At 37.2% G+C, this 20,802-nt stretch overlaps 1 protein-coding gene across 1 annotated transcript in view; it reads right to left on the bottom strand.

Annotated features, from left to right (window-relative positions):
- The window catches only part of LOC108669124 (synaptogenesis protein syg-2-like), a 30,963-nt gene extending 25,496 nt beyond the window's left edge, over window positions 1-5,467 (bottom strand). Inside the window, exons 1-3 of the mRNA XM_047880775.1 lie at window positions 5,431-5,467; window positions 4,976-5,090; window positions 471-493 (exon numbers count right to left, since the gene is read on the bottom strand). Of these exons, the coding sequence (XP_047736731.1) occupies window positions 471-493; window positions 4,976-5,090; window positions 5,431-5,467 (175 nt within the window). The remainder of the gene's footprint in view (window positions 1-470; window positions 494-4,975; window positions 5,091-5,430) is intronic.
- Between the last annotated feature and the right edge of the window lie 15,335 nt (window positions 5,468-20,802).

Raw genomic sequence — 20,802 nt, forward strand, 5'->3', positions numbered from 1 at the left:
ATCATGCACGGTATCAAAATAAAAATTAAACACGTGGTAAAATATATGTCATTGGCTGAGGTTAGGTTCAAGCCAGGAACAAGTTTCTACGGCGACTATAACAAAGGGTGATTAGGTTAGATTTGATTAGGTTAGGTAAGGCAAAGTTAGTTCAGGCAAGGTTAGGTTAGGATAGGTTAGGCTAGGTTAAGTTAGGTTGGGCTGGGCTAGGTAAGGTTAGGTAAGGTAAGATTAGGTTAGGACAGGTTAGGTTAGGATATATCACGCCTTGTTTACTTCGGTTAGGTTAGTGTTTTTGGCTAAGTAATACTAATGTAAGGTTGTTTTAAACACTAATGATACACACAGGGAAAGGCCACAATTGGGAGGTTGCTGTGTGTAGTAGGAAATGTGTGGCAAGAAGAAGAAGAGAGAAAAAGAAAAAAAGTATAGCGGCTGATCTGGATTCATCGCAATTGTACATTACTCACTGATGACGGTGAGGTTGGCCACACTAACATCAACAATAAAATCATTAAAAAGGTGAGACTAAAAACCGGAAACGCCAAAATTCAAAAGTTTTTGCCAGACGCTCCCCTTAAGTTAGAAACAAGCAGTTAATAAGTCGATGTTTATTTTCCAAATGACAGCAAACTTCAACAGTTAATTAACCGTCGCACGCACTGAGCGTTAATTAAGTCGGATTACCACTGAATAATTAACATTTGGAAATTTATTGCTCATTTACGAATGTGAAACTTATAAAATAATTATTTCGTCCGTCTCTTTCAAATCAGTGTGATTATGCTCTAATGCAGTGTGTCTTCATAAATATGAAGCAGGCGTCGTGGCGCTGAAGTCTTGATGATTCATCATTTTCAAAATTGGATGTACGTATTGAAACTTTGTATTTACGGAACTTTTGTAGAAGTTCTAATGAAATTCGCCAGCCGTGCAAGCAAGCTTCGACTAGCATCAATCAGAGCGAGGCCTGAATTAATAATGAAATATTTTCCAAAAAATCTTTGCCGCGCTTCACCTCCCGAACCACCACACAATCACGCCGCTAATTATTTGCTGTCAGATTAGCGGGAATTAGCATGGGGTCAGGGGGGGGGGTCAGCGTCCAGGGAATGCATCGCCTGATCTCGTATTTGTTTAAGCCGTGAATGATTTAATTGCTTGCAGACTTTTTAACCAAGACAGTCCACTCTCGATCATGATACTTAAAGTTGTACTGAGCTTACATCAGCCAACCTCACAAGATGGCAGCAATTAATTTCATATACAAAGAAAGCTGAAAACCACAAGCTATAAGCTCTCAGGCCCAACGGTCATCTTGCATCTGGCAGACCTGCGGCTCTAAGTCCACTCCAAGTGGACACCCTGCAATGAAGAAGAAGAAGAAGAAGAAGATACTAAAGTTCGATTAATTTCGGAATGTTCACTCTCTCCTATTCTCAGACGAGTATTTAATGACAGTTGAACTTGCTTCGACACGAGTTTATCTACGCGATATTGCCCAAAAATTCCATCGTCAGCTGAAAGCCATTCACAGTGTTTGGGCATCGAACGAAGGAGCCGAACGATGCATTGGGGAAGTCGGCAGACAGTTTCAGGTTCTGGCGGCGGCCACCGGGGGCCATACTTTCATAACTCGCTACGCGTACGTAAGTACTTACACTCTATTTTCTTGTTTACGATTTGTAGATTTTGCTTGAAAGGCCGTCAATGATTGGCTGATGAACATACGATCTCTTAACTTTTTTTGAAAGCATGGGCCCGGGAACGCTCTGTCGCCGACGGCAGATAAACGTGTAGATGGAACAAACAAGTATTCTAAATCAAAATCTATCATAGGTGCATGAATTCAGATGTGTGAATTTCCTGTATTTGTATTATTGAAAGAGAATCACTTATCAAATCAATAATAATTTATTGATGCCGCAAAACATAATATGATGATCTGTACACGTGCAGACGCAGTTCATCGATTATTTCAGTGAATGAGAGACCAAACTCTCCACGAAGCAAAACATATCCTATCAACGTCTAAGTGCACGCCGCGCAGGTGTTCGTTAAGCTGACAAAGCAGAATACAGAGACAATCAATCATAACTTATTTGCTGGGAAAACGGAATGCCGCTTGAATAATGAACATTGATCTGGCAAATCGAAGCACCTTCTATAGACTAGCAATTAACATAGTACCACTTGCTATAGTCACCCTCGCGTGGCGCGGAGGAGAGTATGATCAGATGCTAGTGCCAGATAACCCTCGTGACGGCAACAATGGCCGTCAATTTTTAACAAGACTGTGAGTAAGTAAAAGTCAAAAGATAATGGTACAGCTGGTATGATAATGATGTAGAAATATGGTGAGACATAGTGACATTGACGACATATGCGCATTAGTATCGATGAAAGTATGCGTAATAAATGATGCTGTAAAGTTTTAAGCGGATATAATATAAATCATAATCAAAGTTCCGTAGATTCCGAGTGCATCATTCTTTTCGTGCGTAATTATTTTCAGAAATAAAATGAAAACGCAAAGAAATCAATCCAAAACTGAATATCTGTGCAAAAATAGTTTGAAGAAACAGAATATATTTGTGCAGAATCATAATATATTAGAAATGTTTACGCATAGGTACGTTTATGCGTGAAACAAATACATCACTGTACAGACGCAGGCGTGTGCAGTGATAACTTTTTTTTTTGTTGGAATAGTGAGTGTAGGAGGCCTTTTAAAAAAAATAATAAAATATAACTTCTGTTGTTATTAAAATTCCGTGATGTAATTTAGGAGGCACAATACTCTTCACAGTGCATCATAATTTAACTTGACTTTTTCATGGGAAAGTTATACGACAATGAGGAAAAGTTCAATTCTGGGATTGGGCTCGACCGAGTACGAATTCTGACAGAGCTTGCAGCGTTGCGATGTGAAAATAAATGTCTGTATTTAATTTCGCGCCAATAAATTTTAATTTCATGATTTATACAGGCGATGGAGAAAAAAATTTGATGCTTGTCCACATTTATGTTTTTCTGAGCGCTGAGAAGCCTTCTGGTCACGCGTACAGAAGAGCAATACGAAGAGGAAGCGATTTAATCGTATTGCCAATTCAGGCAGTATTCGTATTAAGGTAGCGTGCGCGAACCGAATGCAAACATAAGTTCATATGATAGATAAGAAAATAATACCCATTCATGGAATTGTGGAGACGTTTCCTTTAATGGAGGTTTTGTTGAAGATGAAAGCGTAATTTTCGTTAAAAGGAAAAATGTTAGTAGGAGTAACGCTCTAGTCACCAATAAAACTTTCATTTAAAAAAGTATTCACAACGCTACACCCCATCGTCTCATAGTTAATTTTGAAAATATTACTCATCCAGCCCCAATTAGGAGGGCAAGATTATATTTTAAGACTGCATTACGAAACTGATAAAAAATATTTATTCTCAAATAAAATTGTATGCAACAAATATGAACAAAATTGTCAGAATAAATGTTTTAAAAAAAAATTTAAACAATAATTCGCTGGTTTTATATTCCATATGATTTTATATTCCATATAAGGCGATCTAAAGCCCACAGGATATTTGATCTTCAAGAGTATTTTTGTTTAAAAATATATACCACTCCTTCATGATCAATAAAGTATTCACGCATACTACGCAAAGCATTTAAGTATTGGACGGCATTCAAGAACGTGTTCATTTTGCATGAATTGAATTATTTATTCTATTTCCGAATAAACACTTGAAAGACAATGAGATCCCTACGTCATGTAAACATAAAAAATGTAGCATTAGACAATTTTTCTTTTTAGACAGGAAAAAGTGCCTTCAAATCGTCTAAATTGGTGAACAATACTAATAAATCTATAAACTTTAGTTTGTTACGATGAACGAAATTTTTTATCCTTATCTAAGGAATCATGATAGTAGACAAGTTCAAATATTTTTTGGGGAGAGGCATGCAAATAGTCAAGAAACCGCATAAGAACGAATAGCATGAAATGTGGAGCTGCTGCTTTAGCTGCACTAACTAATGTGGGGCGAATCACCGGGAGTCATCGGAAGAAGATTTGCCTCTGCTTCGGTTCATGCTCATTGGCACCTACCAAGCAGTGTAGCAGCCAACATCGTGTTGCATCATTTAAACTTTTTTAATTACTTATTTTTAGTTTTTTGTAGGAACAAACCTGGAAAGTTTTCTTTTTTCTTTAATTTAACGAGTCGCAAAAATTCAACGAGTCCCAAAAATTCAACGAGTCTCAAAAATTCATCCGGAAAAACAAGCGTGGGTGAGTTGTGATAAAATAATTTAATAATATCAATTAATATTATTTGGAGAGAAGCCTCTGTAATTCAAATAACTATAAGTCGGTCCCCGCTAAAAAGTTCTATCATATGTGCAGCGTTAAATGCCTACACAAAAATAAAATAATCTTGCGTTTGATACAGTAAAATATCACTAAGGAATCATTGAAGGCTTCGGTATCATTGACCTGGGCCAGTTATGCACTTGAACTCATGAATTTGTAAAGAACGAAAACCATCTCTACTGAGTGATGCATTATAAAGTGCAATATAACTATCAGGCTCATCGTATATAACAATCGGGCGCATTCAGGCGCACCGTATAAACTCCGCTGCAAAGAACAGGCGTTCAAATCTTCATTGAATTATAAATCGTTTCTACATTAGCACTTCATGATTTTGTTGCTTGTTCAAATGCATAATTTATTTGTGGTTTTATTATTGAAAATGTGATGAGTATCGCACCGAAATAAATCGACAATCGACAAATTGAAAGTGTTTATAGACTACTTTCAATGTGGAGAGGCGACCAGTTGAATGGAGATAAGCCAGCTAAAAGTAGTAGCAGGTAACATGAATTATATAAGAAAGCACATATTACTTGAGTCACTGACCAGTGTATAGGCGTGTCGATCCCGTCTTTGTACCACAGCTGCTCAGCTCACTGATCTGTGTATAGGCGTGCCAGCACGTGGCGGTCGTTGGTGTGCAGCGGAGTGACGTCGCAAGGCAGGAACACTCGGCCTCCCTTCACCCCCAGCACGGCGTGAATCGGACCACCTAACAATGAAGATATAATCGTCAATGAGTTAACTTCATCACAGAACATTTAATTGCATAAATTAGTAGATCCACATCAACTCGTTGCAATCAACTATTATGCGAACAAAATGAACGCTTCAGCTACTAGGCACAACTTTAGTAAAAGAAAAAAGTAGTCGTTTCGGTATCAATAATGAACAAAGTGAAGAATAAAATAAGATCTGAGCGAGCCTCCGAATATAAATTTGTTTTTAAATGGGGCAGTAAGTAGTGAAAGAACGATATGATTTTTGGAGATGCATGGCCAGAGTGACTACTACATAAATATACTACGGTATCCCCTCTATATCACATTTACTCATTGTCAATTTTCGCTGGAAGTGCTGCTGTGGCATGTTTGTTTAAAGAACATAAGTCTGCGCTTACAACTTAGCACTATGCAAATTGTTTAATACCATACAAATTACAAGATCACCCTGCAAATACTCAGCAGCAGGCAAATAGACTACTTTATAGGGTAACATGGGGCAGCGAGCCCACTGCGGGTCATGGGCCCATAGCGGGTTTGTCGCTAATTAAGTATGGCAGATATTGGTCCGTGTTCTCTACCGCCGGTCGACAGTTTCACTGGGATGAAGTGTACGGATTTACGTTTTGCTAAGTGTTTGCGTTATTAAGTTATTTGTGAATAACTGTTTTAGCCCAGATAAAATTTTTTTTGCTGCTAAATTAAACTGTTCTCGATTATTGTAGATGAAGCTTTTTGAAATTACTGTGAATTATATTTTGAAAGTAATATTTATAGGGATAATTTTGAGATCAAGTTTAGACTATTAGCTTTTAAAATAAAATGTTGACACGACATAAATTGAAATGATACCCAGTGAGGCAACGGGCCCACGCGTGTCACGGGGCAAAGCGCCCATGGTGAAGTCTTGTGTTATAGGTACATCATTAGATTTGTTTCAATGACCTTTTCAAAACTATGACTAGCTTTTTGAATTACAAATTACACTTCATATTGCATGATTTTTTTGATTTGCCGCCTCAAGGCAGCATGCAGGTTTAATTTCTAGTTATGCGTATTTATGACCCTTAATCGATTTATTGATTCTTGCCTTGCCAAAAGTTGATTTCAGTCAACACCAATGAGCCAAAAGTTGATGAGTTTCATGGTGTTGGCTGAAATCACGATTAGGTACGAATTCTCTGCACATAATATCTGGATTATGGACGAAGCTGGAACGAAGTTTTTTTTCTGATCAACTAATTATATTTTTTCTAGTCAATTAATGATACATTTTTTCGTATCAATGACGAATTTTTTATCGCAAGGATATATTTTTCAAGTCAAATATATATTGAAATCACGATTAGGTACGAATTCTCTGCACATAATATCTGGATTATGGACGAAGCTGGAACGAAGTTTTTTTCTGATCAACTAATTATATTTTTTCTAGTCAATTAATGATACATTTTTTCATATCAATGACGAATTTTTATCGCAAGGGTATATTTTTCAAGTCAAATATATATATTTTTTGTCAATGAAATATTTTTCTTCACGTCAGTGATAGATTTTTTAAGCCAAGAGTACATTTTCTTCAAAATAAGGACATGATTTTTTGAGTTGTTAATAAATGAATGAATGTCATATTTTTTATTACATTTTTCTTATTTTTAACTGTAAAGTGTTGTTTTATCACTTTTAAACGAAAAATATGCAATTGTGGTAAAGGGACCAAGGGTGGGCCCCTTTCCCCAAGCCCATGGGCCCATTGCTCCAGGGGTGGGGCAATGGGCCCATTTTGACACTTTTTACAAAATTGGGTTTCATTAAAAACTGAATGAATCTATAGGCGTCTAATTCACATCATACATTCCTCATTAGTTGTACCTTTAAACAAAACAAAGAAACCACTCGCGCGTACGGCTGCCCGACAGACGCGAGTCGTGACTGCACAAAAATATAATTCATCAACAGCATTAGCCATAGTTAAAGCCTTTTATAAGTGTAGAATTTTGAGGTAAACAATTTATTTTATTTTTATACAATTAGCATTGGTGGTGTCCATGTAGTATAAAATTATAGAATATTTGCCAGCAATCTCATGGGTGGAAATAATTGGTAATGATGCCCTTCAATTTTTGTACAAATTTGAGTGTAATTTGCTACCGTACGTGAATAAAAAGAAGCAGAGGAATTTAAGACCTCGACCCAGACACACCTACAAGTGAAATAAATAAAAATTCATTAACAAATCTGATTAATATTTGTTGATCATTTTTGTGACCAGCTTCACTAAGCCGTCATAAAATATGACTGGCAGAAGTTAATTACGATCTCGGACGCAGAACAAACGTCACTCCCTCTGCAGATCATTTCGCCCATCTCATACAGCTTAAGGGGAGCGTCTGGCCACTTTTTTTCTCGGCTGTTTACAGATGGATCATTTTGAAATTTGTTACACCATTGTAAAACCGAAAAATAGACAGCTTTTATTCATGTCCATTTTTCGAAAAAAATGAAAGAACACGACCAAAAAAGGGGGTGCTGTAGAAATCAATCTCCTCCTAGGATTTTGAAGCTACCACATTGAGACGCATATCATTCGATGCGTAAAGACCATATCTATCGATGTATGGTAGCTTTTTTCGAAAGTCGAATTTTTGTGGATGGGGGAGCATTTGCAAAATGTTCAAATTTTTTTCGATTTTCCCCTATTTCCCCTCCCTTTTTTCAAATATTTTCAAAACTATAACGAAATTTAAAAAAAATCATAAATCGATAGATATTTTAATTGCAAATCGAATGGTATATGTCTCATCGCTGTAGCTTCAAAACTGTAGGAGGAGATAGGTTTGCATGCAATGACAATAAGTTAATTGTTCAGTAGAGCCTGACAAAGTCCCGGGCGCCTCGAAATAAGCGTTCAAGGTGGCAATAATGCAAGACTAGGCGATACTGGAGCTCAATTCCTGTCAAGGATGGTGTGAACGACGACACGCAATTCCTCCCGTACAACTGCAGGCGGGTAATTGAAGCACATCATATGTGGACTAGCTATTTAAGTATGCTACCGGGAATTTCCGCCTATCTTTAATGTGAAAGAACTCCATCACCCCCCACCCGTTCGCGATCTGTCGTGAACGCATAAATCAACGTACAGAGATGATTTTGGTACCGTTGGATAGAGCAGAATGTCAGCTTCAAAATGAGACTAAAAACCGGAAAAGCCAAAATTCAAAAGTTTTGGCCAGACGCTCTCCTTAAGTTAGAAACAAGCAGTTAATAAGTCGATGTTTATTTTCCAAATGACAGCAAACTTCAACAGTTAATTAACCGCCGAACGCATTGAGCGTTAATGAAGTCGGATTACCACTGAATAATTAACATTTGGAAATGTAATGCTCATTTACGATTGTGAAACTAACAAAAATAATTGTTTCGTCCGTCTCTTTCAAAACAGTGTGATTATGCTCTAATGCAGTGTGTCTTCATAAATATGAAGCAGGCGTCGTGGCGCTGAAGCCTAGATGATTCGTCATTTTCGAAATTGGATGTACGTAATGAAACTTTGTATTTACGGAACTTTTGTAGAAGTTTTAATGAAATTCGCCAGCCGTGCAAGCAAGCTTCGACTAGCATCAATCAGAGTGAGGCCTGAATTAATAATGAAATATTTTCCAATAAATCTTTGCCGCGACTCACCTCCCGAACCACCACACAATCACGCCGCTAATTATTTGCTGTCAGACTAGCGGGAATTAGCATGGGGCCAGGGGGGGGGTGTCAGCGTCCAGGGAATGCATCGCCTGATCTCGTATATGATTAAGCCGTGTATGATTTCATTGCTTGCAGACTTTTTAACCAAGATAGTCCATTCTCATGATACTAAAGTTCGATTAAGTTCAGAATGTTCACTCTCTCCTATTCTCAGACGAGTATTTAATGACAGTTGAATTTGCTTCGACGAAACTACACGAGTTTATCTACGCGATGTTACCCAAAAATTTCATCGTCAGCTGAAAACTATTCACAGTGTTTGGGCATCGAACGAATTAGCCGATCAATGTTGGAGAAGTCGGCAGACTGTTCAAGGTTCTGGCGGCGGCGACCGGGGGCCATACTTTCAAAACTCGCTACGTGTACGTAAGTACTGGCGCTCTATTTTCTTGTTTACGATTTGTGGATTTTGCTTGAAAGGACGTCAATGATTGGCTGATGAACTTATGATCTCTTAACTTTTTTTGAAAGATGGGCCCGGGAACGCTCTGTAGCCGACGGCAGATAAACGTGTAGATGGAACAAGCAAGTATTCTAAATCAAAATCGATCATAGGCGCAAGAATTCAGATGTGTGACTTTTATGTTTTTGTTTCATTGAAAGAGAATCACGTATAAAATCAATAATAATTTATTGATGCAGTAACACATGATATGCCTTGTACACTTGCAAACGCAGTTCATCGATTATTGCAGTGAATGAGAAACCAACTCTCCACGAAGCAAAACATATCCTATCAACGTCTAAGTGCACGCCGCGCAGGTGTTCGTAAAGCCGACAAATTGCAGAATACAGAGACAATCAATCATATAACGTATATGCTGGGAAAACGGCATGCCACTTGAATGATGATCATTGATTTGGCGACAGACATGCGGCTAGCTGAAGCACCTTCTATATAGACTAGCAATTAACATAGTACCACTTGCTATAGTCACCCTCGCGTGGAGCGGAGAAGAGTATTAGATGCTAGTGCCAGATAACCCTCGTGACTGCAACAATGGCCGTCAATTTTTAACAAGACTGTGAGTAAGTAAAAGTCAAAAGGTAATGGCACAGCTGGAATGATAATGATGTAGAAATATTGTGAGACATAGTGACATATTGACGACATATGCGCATTAGTATCGATGAAAGTATACGTAATAAATGATGCTGTAATGTATTTAAATGGATAAAATATAAATCATAATCAAAGTTCCGTAGATTCCGATTGCATCATCATTTTAATGCCTAATTATTTTTCATAAATAAAATGACAGTGCTATAAAATCAACTCACAACTGAATATTCGTGCAAAAATAGTTTGAAGAAACAGAATATATTTGTGCAGAATCATAATATATTACAAATGTTTACGCATAGGTACGTTTATGTATCAACAAATACATCACTGTACAGACGCATGCGTGTGCAGTGATAACTTCTATTGTTATTAAAATTCCGTGATGTAATTTAGGAGGCACAATGCTCTTCACTGTGCATCATAATTAAATTTATTTTTCATGGGAAAGTTATACGACAAAAAGGAAAAGTTAAATTCTGGGATTGGGCTCGACCGAGTACGAATTCTGACAGAGCTTGCAGCGTTGCGATGTGAAATGTGAAATTCCACGTCAATAAATTCTAATTTCATGATTTATACAGGCGATGGAGTATAAAATTTGATGCTTGTCCACATTTATGTTTTTCTGAGCGCTGAGAAGCATTCTGATCACGCGTACAGAAGAGGAATACGAAGAGGAAGTGATTTAATCGTAATGCCAATTCCGGCAGTATTTGTGCTAAGGTAGCGTGCGTGAACCGAATGCAAACATAAGTTCATATGATATATAAGAAAATAATACCTATTTATGGAATTGTGGAGACGTTTTCTTTAATGCAGGTTTTGTTCAAGATTAAAGCGCAATTTTCATTAAAAGTAGGAAAAATGTTAGTAGGAGTAACGCTCTAGTCACCAATAAAACTTTCTTTTAAAAAAGTATTCACAGCGCAACACCCAATCGTCTCATAGTTAATTTTGAAAATATTACTCATCCAGCCCCAATTAGGAGGGCAATATTATATTTTAAGATTGCATCACGAAACTGATAAAAAATAATTTTAAAATAAAAAAATTGTATGCAACAAATATGAACAAAATTGTCGGAATAAATGTTTTAAAAAAATGTAAACAATAATTCGCTGGTTTTATATTCCATATGAAATGAGCGTGTACTGATGAATGTATGTGGATGAGCTTGTACTGATGAATGCATGTGGATGAGCGTGTACTGATGACTGTGTGTGGATGAGCGTGTACTGCTGACTGTGTATGGATGAGCGTGTACTGATGAATGTGTGTGGATGAGCGTGTACTGATGACTGTGTATGGATGAGCGTGTACTGATGAATGTATGTGGATGAGCGTGTACTGATGAATGTGTATGGATGAGCTTGTACTGATGAATGTGTATGGATGAGCGTGCACTGATGAACGTGTATGGATAAGCGTGCACTGATGAATGTGTGTGGATGAGCGTGTACTGATGAATGTGTGTGGATGAGCGTGCACTGATGAATGTATGTGCATGAGCGTGCACTGATGAATGTGTGTGGATGAGCGTGTACTGGTGAATGTGTGTGGATGAGCGTGTACTGGTGAATGTGCGTGGATGAGCGTGCATTGAAAACTAACACCCGCTAACGAGACGACAACCTAATGATTTTTACTCTAATGATCCACTTCTTGACAAGCTTCCTCCCAGTTTCATCCTCGTCGACAAAGTATGTTTCTTAATGAACAATTGACGCAATTCTTCATTCACAATTGGCTTCATTCTTCATACACAATTGGGAAAAATTAAATGTTACATGTATGAAGGATTTTAATGAATTACTTATATTTAAATATTCCTTACAACAATCATTCAGTGTTTTGATCTGGGGCTCAACAGGATGACCTTCAGGTCACTCACGACCATCGAGACAATATAAAACATTTTATTTAACAGCTGAAAATGGAGATAATATGAATAATTAATAAGTGAGTGATGCCAGGCTCATGTTTTATTAGTTTACATAATATTTTCTTTTATGCATAAATCAATTCTAAATAATGTGTGTAGCAAAAATACACCCCTACATCGTGAGTGATTAAGATTTTTCGTAAAGCTGGTCTTGTTTTGGACGCCATCCAGGGAACAATTATGTAAATGTCACGATTAAATTAAATAATGCTTCAATCAATTTTCTTATTTGAACTCTTCTTCCAAATAAATACTTAGAAGAACAACGAATCGAAACTTCAGGTAAACATCATGAAGTATGTAAAATCACAGTAGCTTAGTTGACAATGAGTCCCAATAATCAATCAAACTGGACGGATTTTTATTGATTTTCCCATGCATTTCAAATTGTTATGTTCAACGTTGTGTGATCGATATTTGGTTGAATGATTAAAAGAAAGATATTTTCTGGAGGAATATCACAATATCAAATAGTATCAAATTCTTGAGTATCTTATGACATTTTTGCGCAATAAGTGCTCTCTGAAAAAATTCACACATAATTGGGAATATTAAAAATACATCATGGTTATCCATGATGATTGATATTTTTTTCTTACTTAAAAAATTGTGTTAGTAGATAAGTTGACTTAACTTTAAAAATTTGCTAGTAGTTATTGTATAATATAGTGACTGAATGAACGAGCGCTTGCGAGTAGGGCATAATAATTTAAAACAATAAACCAATGCTGCTAGGCATTAAGCATCACTAATGCTCATGAATCTGCGTTAGTCTAGCCATTCTTTTCTAGCATTTTATAGCAGCGTCAAAAAGCCTTCACAATTAAATAATTTCGTTGGTGATAAAATAATAAATATAATATAAAATTCTTGAAGAACTGGTGGCATCGAGCAGGGCTAGTTATACACTTGGAGCTCATGAATTGTGAAGACCATAAATCAGCAATGATTAGTGATCATTAAAATGCCAATATAAAGACCATTAATTCAGGCGCATCGACCGTACTTGTCTGCCAGTAACAAGTGCTCAAATCTTTCACAAACGATAAACTGTTTGCACTCTACCTTTTCATGTTCCTGTATCATGTTCTTATACCTAATTTATTTGTAGTCCTTTGCAGAGAATTTGTTGCTTTGCGCCCCTTAACTCATTGACCCACGGGTGCAGTATGAATGTATTTAGAATATTTTTTTTAGTAAAAAGACTGCCTAGTCTAAAAAAAGACGCGATGAAATTGCTGTGCAAAAAAGTAACAAAAATTGCATCAGATGAAACACACAACATGCTATAATCGAGTCACCGACCTGCGACTCGATAACACAGACCAAAGACACGATGCCATCTTTGTACCACAGCTGCTCAGCTCACTGACCTGTGTATAGGCGTGCCGATGCCGTCTTTGTACCACAGCTGCTCAGCTCACTGACCTGTGTATAGGCTGTCTCTTATACACATCTAGATGTGTATAAGAGACAGGATGTGGCCTGTCGCCGATTCTTTTCCTTTTCGTGCCTTGTTCCTCGGCCGCATGGTCGACGTTTCAAAATGTTTATGCTTGGTTGCCAATGTCAAAAGCATAAATTTTGTATGCGGGACGACTTATTTCGGAAGGGTAGCAAGTGTTTGGCATAACCTTCACTCAATTTGAATGGCTTCCTTGTGCAGTAAGGCCTGTCTCTTATACACATCTAGATGTGTATAAGAGACAGAAATGGGTCTCTGAGCGTAGCCAGGCGTATGCCATGGAAACTCCTACAGTTGAGAAAGATTCAAGACGTAATTAACTATGCAAATGCCTCAACACATTGCATTGAGAATTTAATATACTTTTTTTCATTATAAAGTTATATGTTCATAAACTGAACATGTAACTGTAAAACTTCTGGGATTGGTTTCGGCCAATGATTAAAATATTAGTGCGCTAGTCGTGCCAAAGCCCTGAAATTGACTTAAAATTTAATTCCAGGTCAATATATTCTTATTGCATGAGTTATGCATGCTATAAAGAATAGAAGTCAGAGGTTGTCGGTATTGACTTTTTCTGAGCGTTTCCCGAAAAGAAGGATATTTATTTCCATTTAAATAATTTTAACATTACATGTAGTATTATTGCTGAGGTTACATGCACGTTAAAAACGCCCATCGAACGCATGCAAGCATTTTAGAGCGTTTATATTGCGATGATGTCCTATGTAAAACGTGTTCGCATATTCAATCAACTGCGAAGAAATTATCTATCTAACGCTAACTCTAGTCTTGCACGACTAAAGATATTAATTTCCCGCCAGAAATAATTGTTAAGCTGGATACTTTGACGATAGTACGTTTTGTTAATCTGTAATGAAACTGTGGCTTTCTCGGATTTGTTTCTTCCTAGTGTGAGGACCCTCCTATGAAACGCTCCTATCAACCAGTAATAGTTTATATAAACAAGAGCAGATGGAAAGGGTTAACACAAAATTAATGGAACGTAACAAATTGAACACCAAATATATACACTTGGTATAATAGATGCCAATCCAAATAACAGCTTGGTAGTCTCAATAAGAGATCAGGGCACCTCCTTGATACGAGATCACCCCAGACGAGTTCAAGCACGGACTTCAACCTGGTCTAAGATCCGCTCCTCAGAAGCACAAAAACTCCAGCTCCTCAACTCTACACGTGATACAAATAACATTTCAAGACTGACTAGTTTGTTTGGCAAATGCGCTAAGACAAACACAGCTGATATATTGATTCCCAATTCTTGTCAATTATAACCAATCATTTGATTTAATACTGTATTCGTAGACTAAATATATGGCGTAACTCACCACTAAAGACAGTGCTTGTCAGCTATACTAAAGTTACTATAAGGTAAGCTACAGCAAGTTGACATTGCCGTTATATGGGTTGATAACTGTATATATATAACGCAACTACTGGCTTCCAACTGACTCAAGTCGGGGTCGGTCTCTACTATTTCTGCCTTAATTCAATTCAGTATATTCAAAAGCTTAATTTACAACCTCACAAATTGTCACGACTGTATGCAGAAACTGACAGTTTTTTCGTTTGTGTGATAACTGACAAAATATAAGACATTGCATTTAATTTATATATCAGCTACTATGCGGAGCAGATATCGTCGAATTAGATCCTAAGGTCCAGCCCTGGCAGGTATGCAAGCGCTCATCAATTGACGTGGGATGACGTGAGTTAATCCGCAGGGTTGAACGGCTATTCCGAATAAATCTGGCACTCAGATTTAATCTGATTTCATTCCAGAAAATTGTTTGTAGCTATGTTTATTAACCGATTGTTAACCAGGGTTTTCTTTCAATGTACAGTTAACAAGCAGGTTAATAACCATGCAAAGAGCAGTGCAAAACACGCACCATGACAACCGTGTCAACTTGATCTCATATGGCATGGCAAACAATAACTTTTCATTACAATCTTCGTGAATCGAGCTTTTGCGTTTGAAGTTTTCCCTGGAATCTCAAGATATGAATTAGAGGTTATTTTGTTTACTTCTCCATGTCATTTCATTATTTGCTTCAATAAATGCTCGGAATGTACAGTTACCATGAAATTCACACAGAAATTTGTTATTGTTAATTTAGCCAGGTTTTCTGAGATCGACAAGGTGACATGTTGGATCCGAATTTATAGAAAAACTTCCCCCTTCATTGTTCAGATTTGAAGTCAGAATAAACAAGAATCTTTCATCCACAGGCTTTGGAGAAAAAAAAACATGCTATCTCATTGGTATTAATATATTTTCAGTTTTCGAATGGTATCGAATAAATTAGATTTGAATCAGATTAAAAATTTGGAATCTCTAAAACAGTCAAACTCTTATAAGTAAGGTAAACAATAAGATATTTTTAGTAAAAACTGCTATTTCGTCTTCAAAAAATTGAACAAAATAGCATTCAATATACAAAAATAATGAGGAATCATTGAGGAAGCAATTCGATTTTTTTTTCTAAAAATTCTGAAATTTCAATGTGGTTTAGTAACGGCGAAAGCAGCAATTAATGTCTAAAGATATTTTCATTAACTCATAACCTCACTGCGCAAGAACACAAGTTATATATACAAGTTGGGAAACAATAAATATAATTTGTAACTATTACACTCAACCTGAATTGTTCCGCATGAATTTGTGCATGGGATGAGAAGCAGTTTAAGGTGACAAAGCGCTCATTTCTGATTTAATAACCACTCTACCATATCGGTTTCAAGATATTTGAGAAAATTTGAAAATTTCATTTCGTGTGCTTCATCTCCATAAAATCTAAAATTAAAATTTTTTATTCAATCCACATTATTTTGTGTGATCTCAGAGAGAGGTGACGAGGGCGATTCCTTTTATATGAGACGGCAGTTGTGTCCTGCTGGCCGATCGGTTAAGTTGCTGCTCTGACCTTCCTAGTGGTAGCTAGTAACTGCCGATCTGGCACAAAGCTTTTTGTCTAGCAGTGAGCCCTCTCCCTGACTGAGCTTATTAATTATTTGCTAGTGTTTGTGCTGCTCCTAACTGTAACCGTAACTGTAACTGTAGAGTGTCCATTTTAAAGTACTCATTTCTATTGGAATAAACGTGTATGAAACTTCAGTGGTGAACTGGAAAGTTGTGTTTTCATTATCGATTATTTAAAACTAGCTTTTTAATAAGTTCGTGGCCAGCGTGGAACCTTAGGCGGCCATCCGTTGAAGCTAAGGTAGTGAACGTCCGGTCACAATATCATTTCTCAATCTTATAGCGTGAACATAGCAAACCATAGCTCACCTCTTCTACATAAAAAATAGCATTACGCTGTGTGAGCAACGAACATCGGCATGGAGCCAATACAATTCGCTGGTATCCATGATGCCAGGCTCCGAACACACCACAATGTTCATTGAGTTCATTAAGTTCAGGAGGAATTGACAGGCAAGTTAAGAGAGACGCTGAGTAACCACGCAGGGCAAGTGGTAAATAACCGTCAAGGCCCTGATGGAAATTGAGGTATTCACATGCACTGATGAATGTATGTCGATGAGCGTGTAATGATGATTATGCGTGGGTAAGCGTGTGTGGATGAGCGTGTACTGATGAATGTGTGGATGAGCATTGTACACAAACACCCGCTAACGAGAAATCGCATTGTACACTAACATGGTGCATTGTACACACTGCATCGTACACTAACACCCGTTAACGAGACGTCAATTAACACAATGATTTTTACTCTAACGATCTTATACTTCTTGACAAGCTTCTTCCCGGTTTTATCCTCGTTGACAAAGTAGATTTTTCTTCCTACACAATTGGCAAAAATTCAATGTTACATGTATGAAGGATTTGATTGAATTATGTATATTGGAATATTCCTTACAATAATGTTTTCATCTGAGGCTCAACAGGATGACCTTCAGGCCACTCATGACCGTCGAGACAATAGAAACCATTTTATTTAGCAGCTGAAAATGGAGACTATATGAATAATTCAGTGAATGATCCCAAGCTCATGTTTTCTTAGTGTACATAATATTTTCTTTATACATAAATCAATTCTAAATAATATATGTTATAAAAATACACTCCTCCATTGTGAGTGATCAAGATTTTACATAAGGAGGGTCTTGTTTTGGACGCCATCCAGGAACAAGTATATAAATATCGCGATAAAATTAAATAATGCTTCAATAAATTTTCTTATTTAAACTTTTCTTCCAAATGAATACTTAAAAAGAATAAACAGAGCGTAACTTCAGGTAAACATCATGAGGAAAGTATGTAAATATCACAGTACTTCGAAAATGAGCCTAAAAACAAGCAAACTTGAGGACTGATTTTAATTGATTTTTCTACGCATTTTAATTTGTCATATTCAACGTTGCGTGAACGTAAATTTGGTTGAATGATTAAAAGAAAAAGATTTTCTGGAGGAACATCACAATATCAAATGATATCAAATTCTTGAGTATCTAATGACATTTTAAGCAATAAGTGAGTTCTGAAAATATTTACACATTATTGGAAATATTATAAAAACATCATTGTTATCCATAATGATTGATATTTTTTCTTACTCAAAAAATTTGTGTTAGTAGATAAGTTGAAATATTCATGCGGGCGGGGGATGCAGTTCATCACGAAACATCATAGGAATGAATAACATGGAAAACAGCTGCATTAAAATCCATTCAATCACCAGGAGTCATCGAATGAGATCAGCAATTCTGAGGCTGTATTTCCAATACTCTAGTACACGTGGTGGCAGAGATGTCGTCTATGATTTAATTGTGTGTTTAACTCGAGAAACCGTCGGTGGTTAGCTGATTGTTACAAACAGTAATTTTTAGCGCATTTTATCATTTATGGAAAAAATGCACTATTGTGCTCGCCATGTCCGACTGTCCGTCTGTCCGTCCGTCTGTCCGTGACCTCACGTTTTCGTCGACGAGAAAATGCGCTCTCTGTCACTCATTGCAGTGAGTACTGAGTTATATTTTTTTAAAGCACGACCACTACTGATGGGTGCAGCAACACCTCACTCCTTACTTGCGTTCATTGCTTACCTCGCAGTTGCCGACACACTGCATCATTTATACATTCGTATCTCTTTCTTAAAAAGAAGATTTAGAGGACAAAAGAGGCATTGAGTACGTTACTAAATGCAATAATATTCGTATCTGAAATTAAATTCGAGGATGGTGATTAGGTTCGGTTTCAATCTAAGATAAACTTTAAAAATTTGCTAGTAGTTATTGAATAATTTAGTGACTGAATGAAGGAGCGCTTGCGAGTAGGGCATATTAATATAAAACAATAAACTAATGCTGCTAGGCATTAAGCATCACTAATGCTCATGAATCTGCGCTAGTCTCGCCATTATGATCTAGCATTTTATAGCAGCGTCAAAAAGCCTTCACAATTAAATAATTTCGTTGGTGATAAAATAATGTATATATTACAAAATTCTTGAAGAACTGGTGGCATCGAGCAGGGCTAGTTATACACTTGGAGCTCATGAATTTTGAAGGCCATAAATAAGCCATACTGAGTGATCATTAAAATGTCAATATAAAGACCATTAATTCAGCCGCATCGACCGTACTTGTCTGCCAGTGACAAGTGCTCAAATCTTTCACAAATGATAAACTGTTTGCACTCTACCTTTTCATGTTCCTGTATCATGTTCTTATACCTAATTCATTTGTATTCTTTCACAGAGAATTTGTTGCTTATCGCACCTAAACTCATTGACCCACGGTTGCAGTATCGATATATTTAGAATATTTTCTTAGTAAAAAGACTACCTAGTCTAAAAAAGACGCGATGAAATTTGTGTACAAGAGAGCAACCAAAATTGCATCAGATGAAACACACAACATGCTATAATCGAGTCACTGACCTGTGACCCGATGACACAGACCAAAGACCCGACGCCGTCTTTGTACCACAGCTGTCCAGCTCACTGACCTGTGTATAGGCGTGCCGATGTTGTCTTTGTACCACAGCACGAGCACGTGGCGGTCGTTGGTGTGCAGCGGAGTGACGTCGCAGCGCAAAAGATTATAAATCAATACAGGGAATGTAAGTGATAGTGATCAAGCGACACCGAATAAGGAATAAAAAATTTAGAAGATTCACTGCTTGCCTAAACTGCCTGAAGTGCTGAGGAGAGAAGAAGGGGTGCCGCTGTTCACTCGCTTCAAGACACACATGGCGGAGCTGTCATGATCAATTATGTTTCTTTTCTTGCTACATATTCTGTGTCTCGACCTCGACGATGATATTGAGTTTATATATTAGAACACTCGCATACCAGCTATCGCGTGGTTATGCGGTGTAAGCAATTCTTTTCATCCAGCTGGCATAGTTTGTTTGGTGAAGACGAGGAAATAGTCAAAAGAAGAAGTATTTTGTCGACAAAATTTCAGACGTAGGAGCGTTTCTCATTAGTACAGCGGTCCTCGAGAGCACTTCACTTATTTCTATTGCAGCCCGCCGCTGCATTACATATTCTATGAAAAACAGGGTGAGATACTCTGAAAAAAAAACACACGAGGAAATTAAGGAATTAATTTCAATGTGAATTGACAGTTAAGTTGAATTCGGTATAGATGAGATAGTCTAAGTTAAAATGTGTAAAGTTGAGGTTTTTATTGTTTTAAGATAAACTTTTCCGATAAAATTGATTTGATTCACAATCACATTACACCCATTAACAAAACTCGTCTTCCAAAAACAATAATTAAATCTTTCTTGACAATGTTTGAATAGTGGGCAATTGTTTAATTACAAATCTGTTGCGACTATCAGCTCAATTTGCATGTTGCACTCATCTTGCAGTCGGGGATGCTTTCGAAAATATTCTTCCAAATAGGAAGTGTGAAGTTTTTACTTTTTATTTGCAGCCCACTCAGTGTTCTCTATGAACAAATGCTGAAACTTCTCGCAACAAGCATAAATTTGAAATAATTTAATAAGGAGTCTACGTTTCATCTCTTATCTACGGATAAAAAATATAGAAGCAAATAGAATGCACGACTTGATGACAAGCGCGATGGTTTACCAGCTAACGGAGATCCTCGACGCTGCAGCTTTTGCTTCATTGCGCGCAATAGAAGCTCGTGAGCCGGTCTTATAGAACATGACTGAGCGACTCTGAATTCCTGCTACGGTCATACAGAACATGACTGAGCGACTCTGAATTCCTGCTACGGTCTTATAGAACATGACTGAGCGACTCTGAATTCCTGCTACGGTCTTATAGAACATGACTGAGCGACTCTGAATTCCTGCTACGGTCTTATACAATATGACTGAGCGACTCTGAATTCCTGCTACGGTCATGCAGAACATGACTGAGTGACTCTGACTTCCTGCTCCGATCTTATTGAACATGACTGAGCGACTCTGACTTCCTGCTACGGTCTTATAGAACATGA

The sequence above is a fragment of the Hyalella azteca genome, unplaced genomic scaffold (genome assembly GCF_000764305.2).
Source record: "Hyalella azteca isolate HAZT.00-mixed unplaced genomic scaffold, Hazt_2.0.2 contig6188, whole genome shotgun sequence".
NCBI lineage: Eukaryota > Metazoa > Arthropoda > Malacostraca > Amphipoda > Hyalellidae > Hyalella > Hyalella azteca.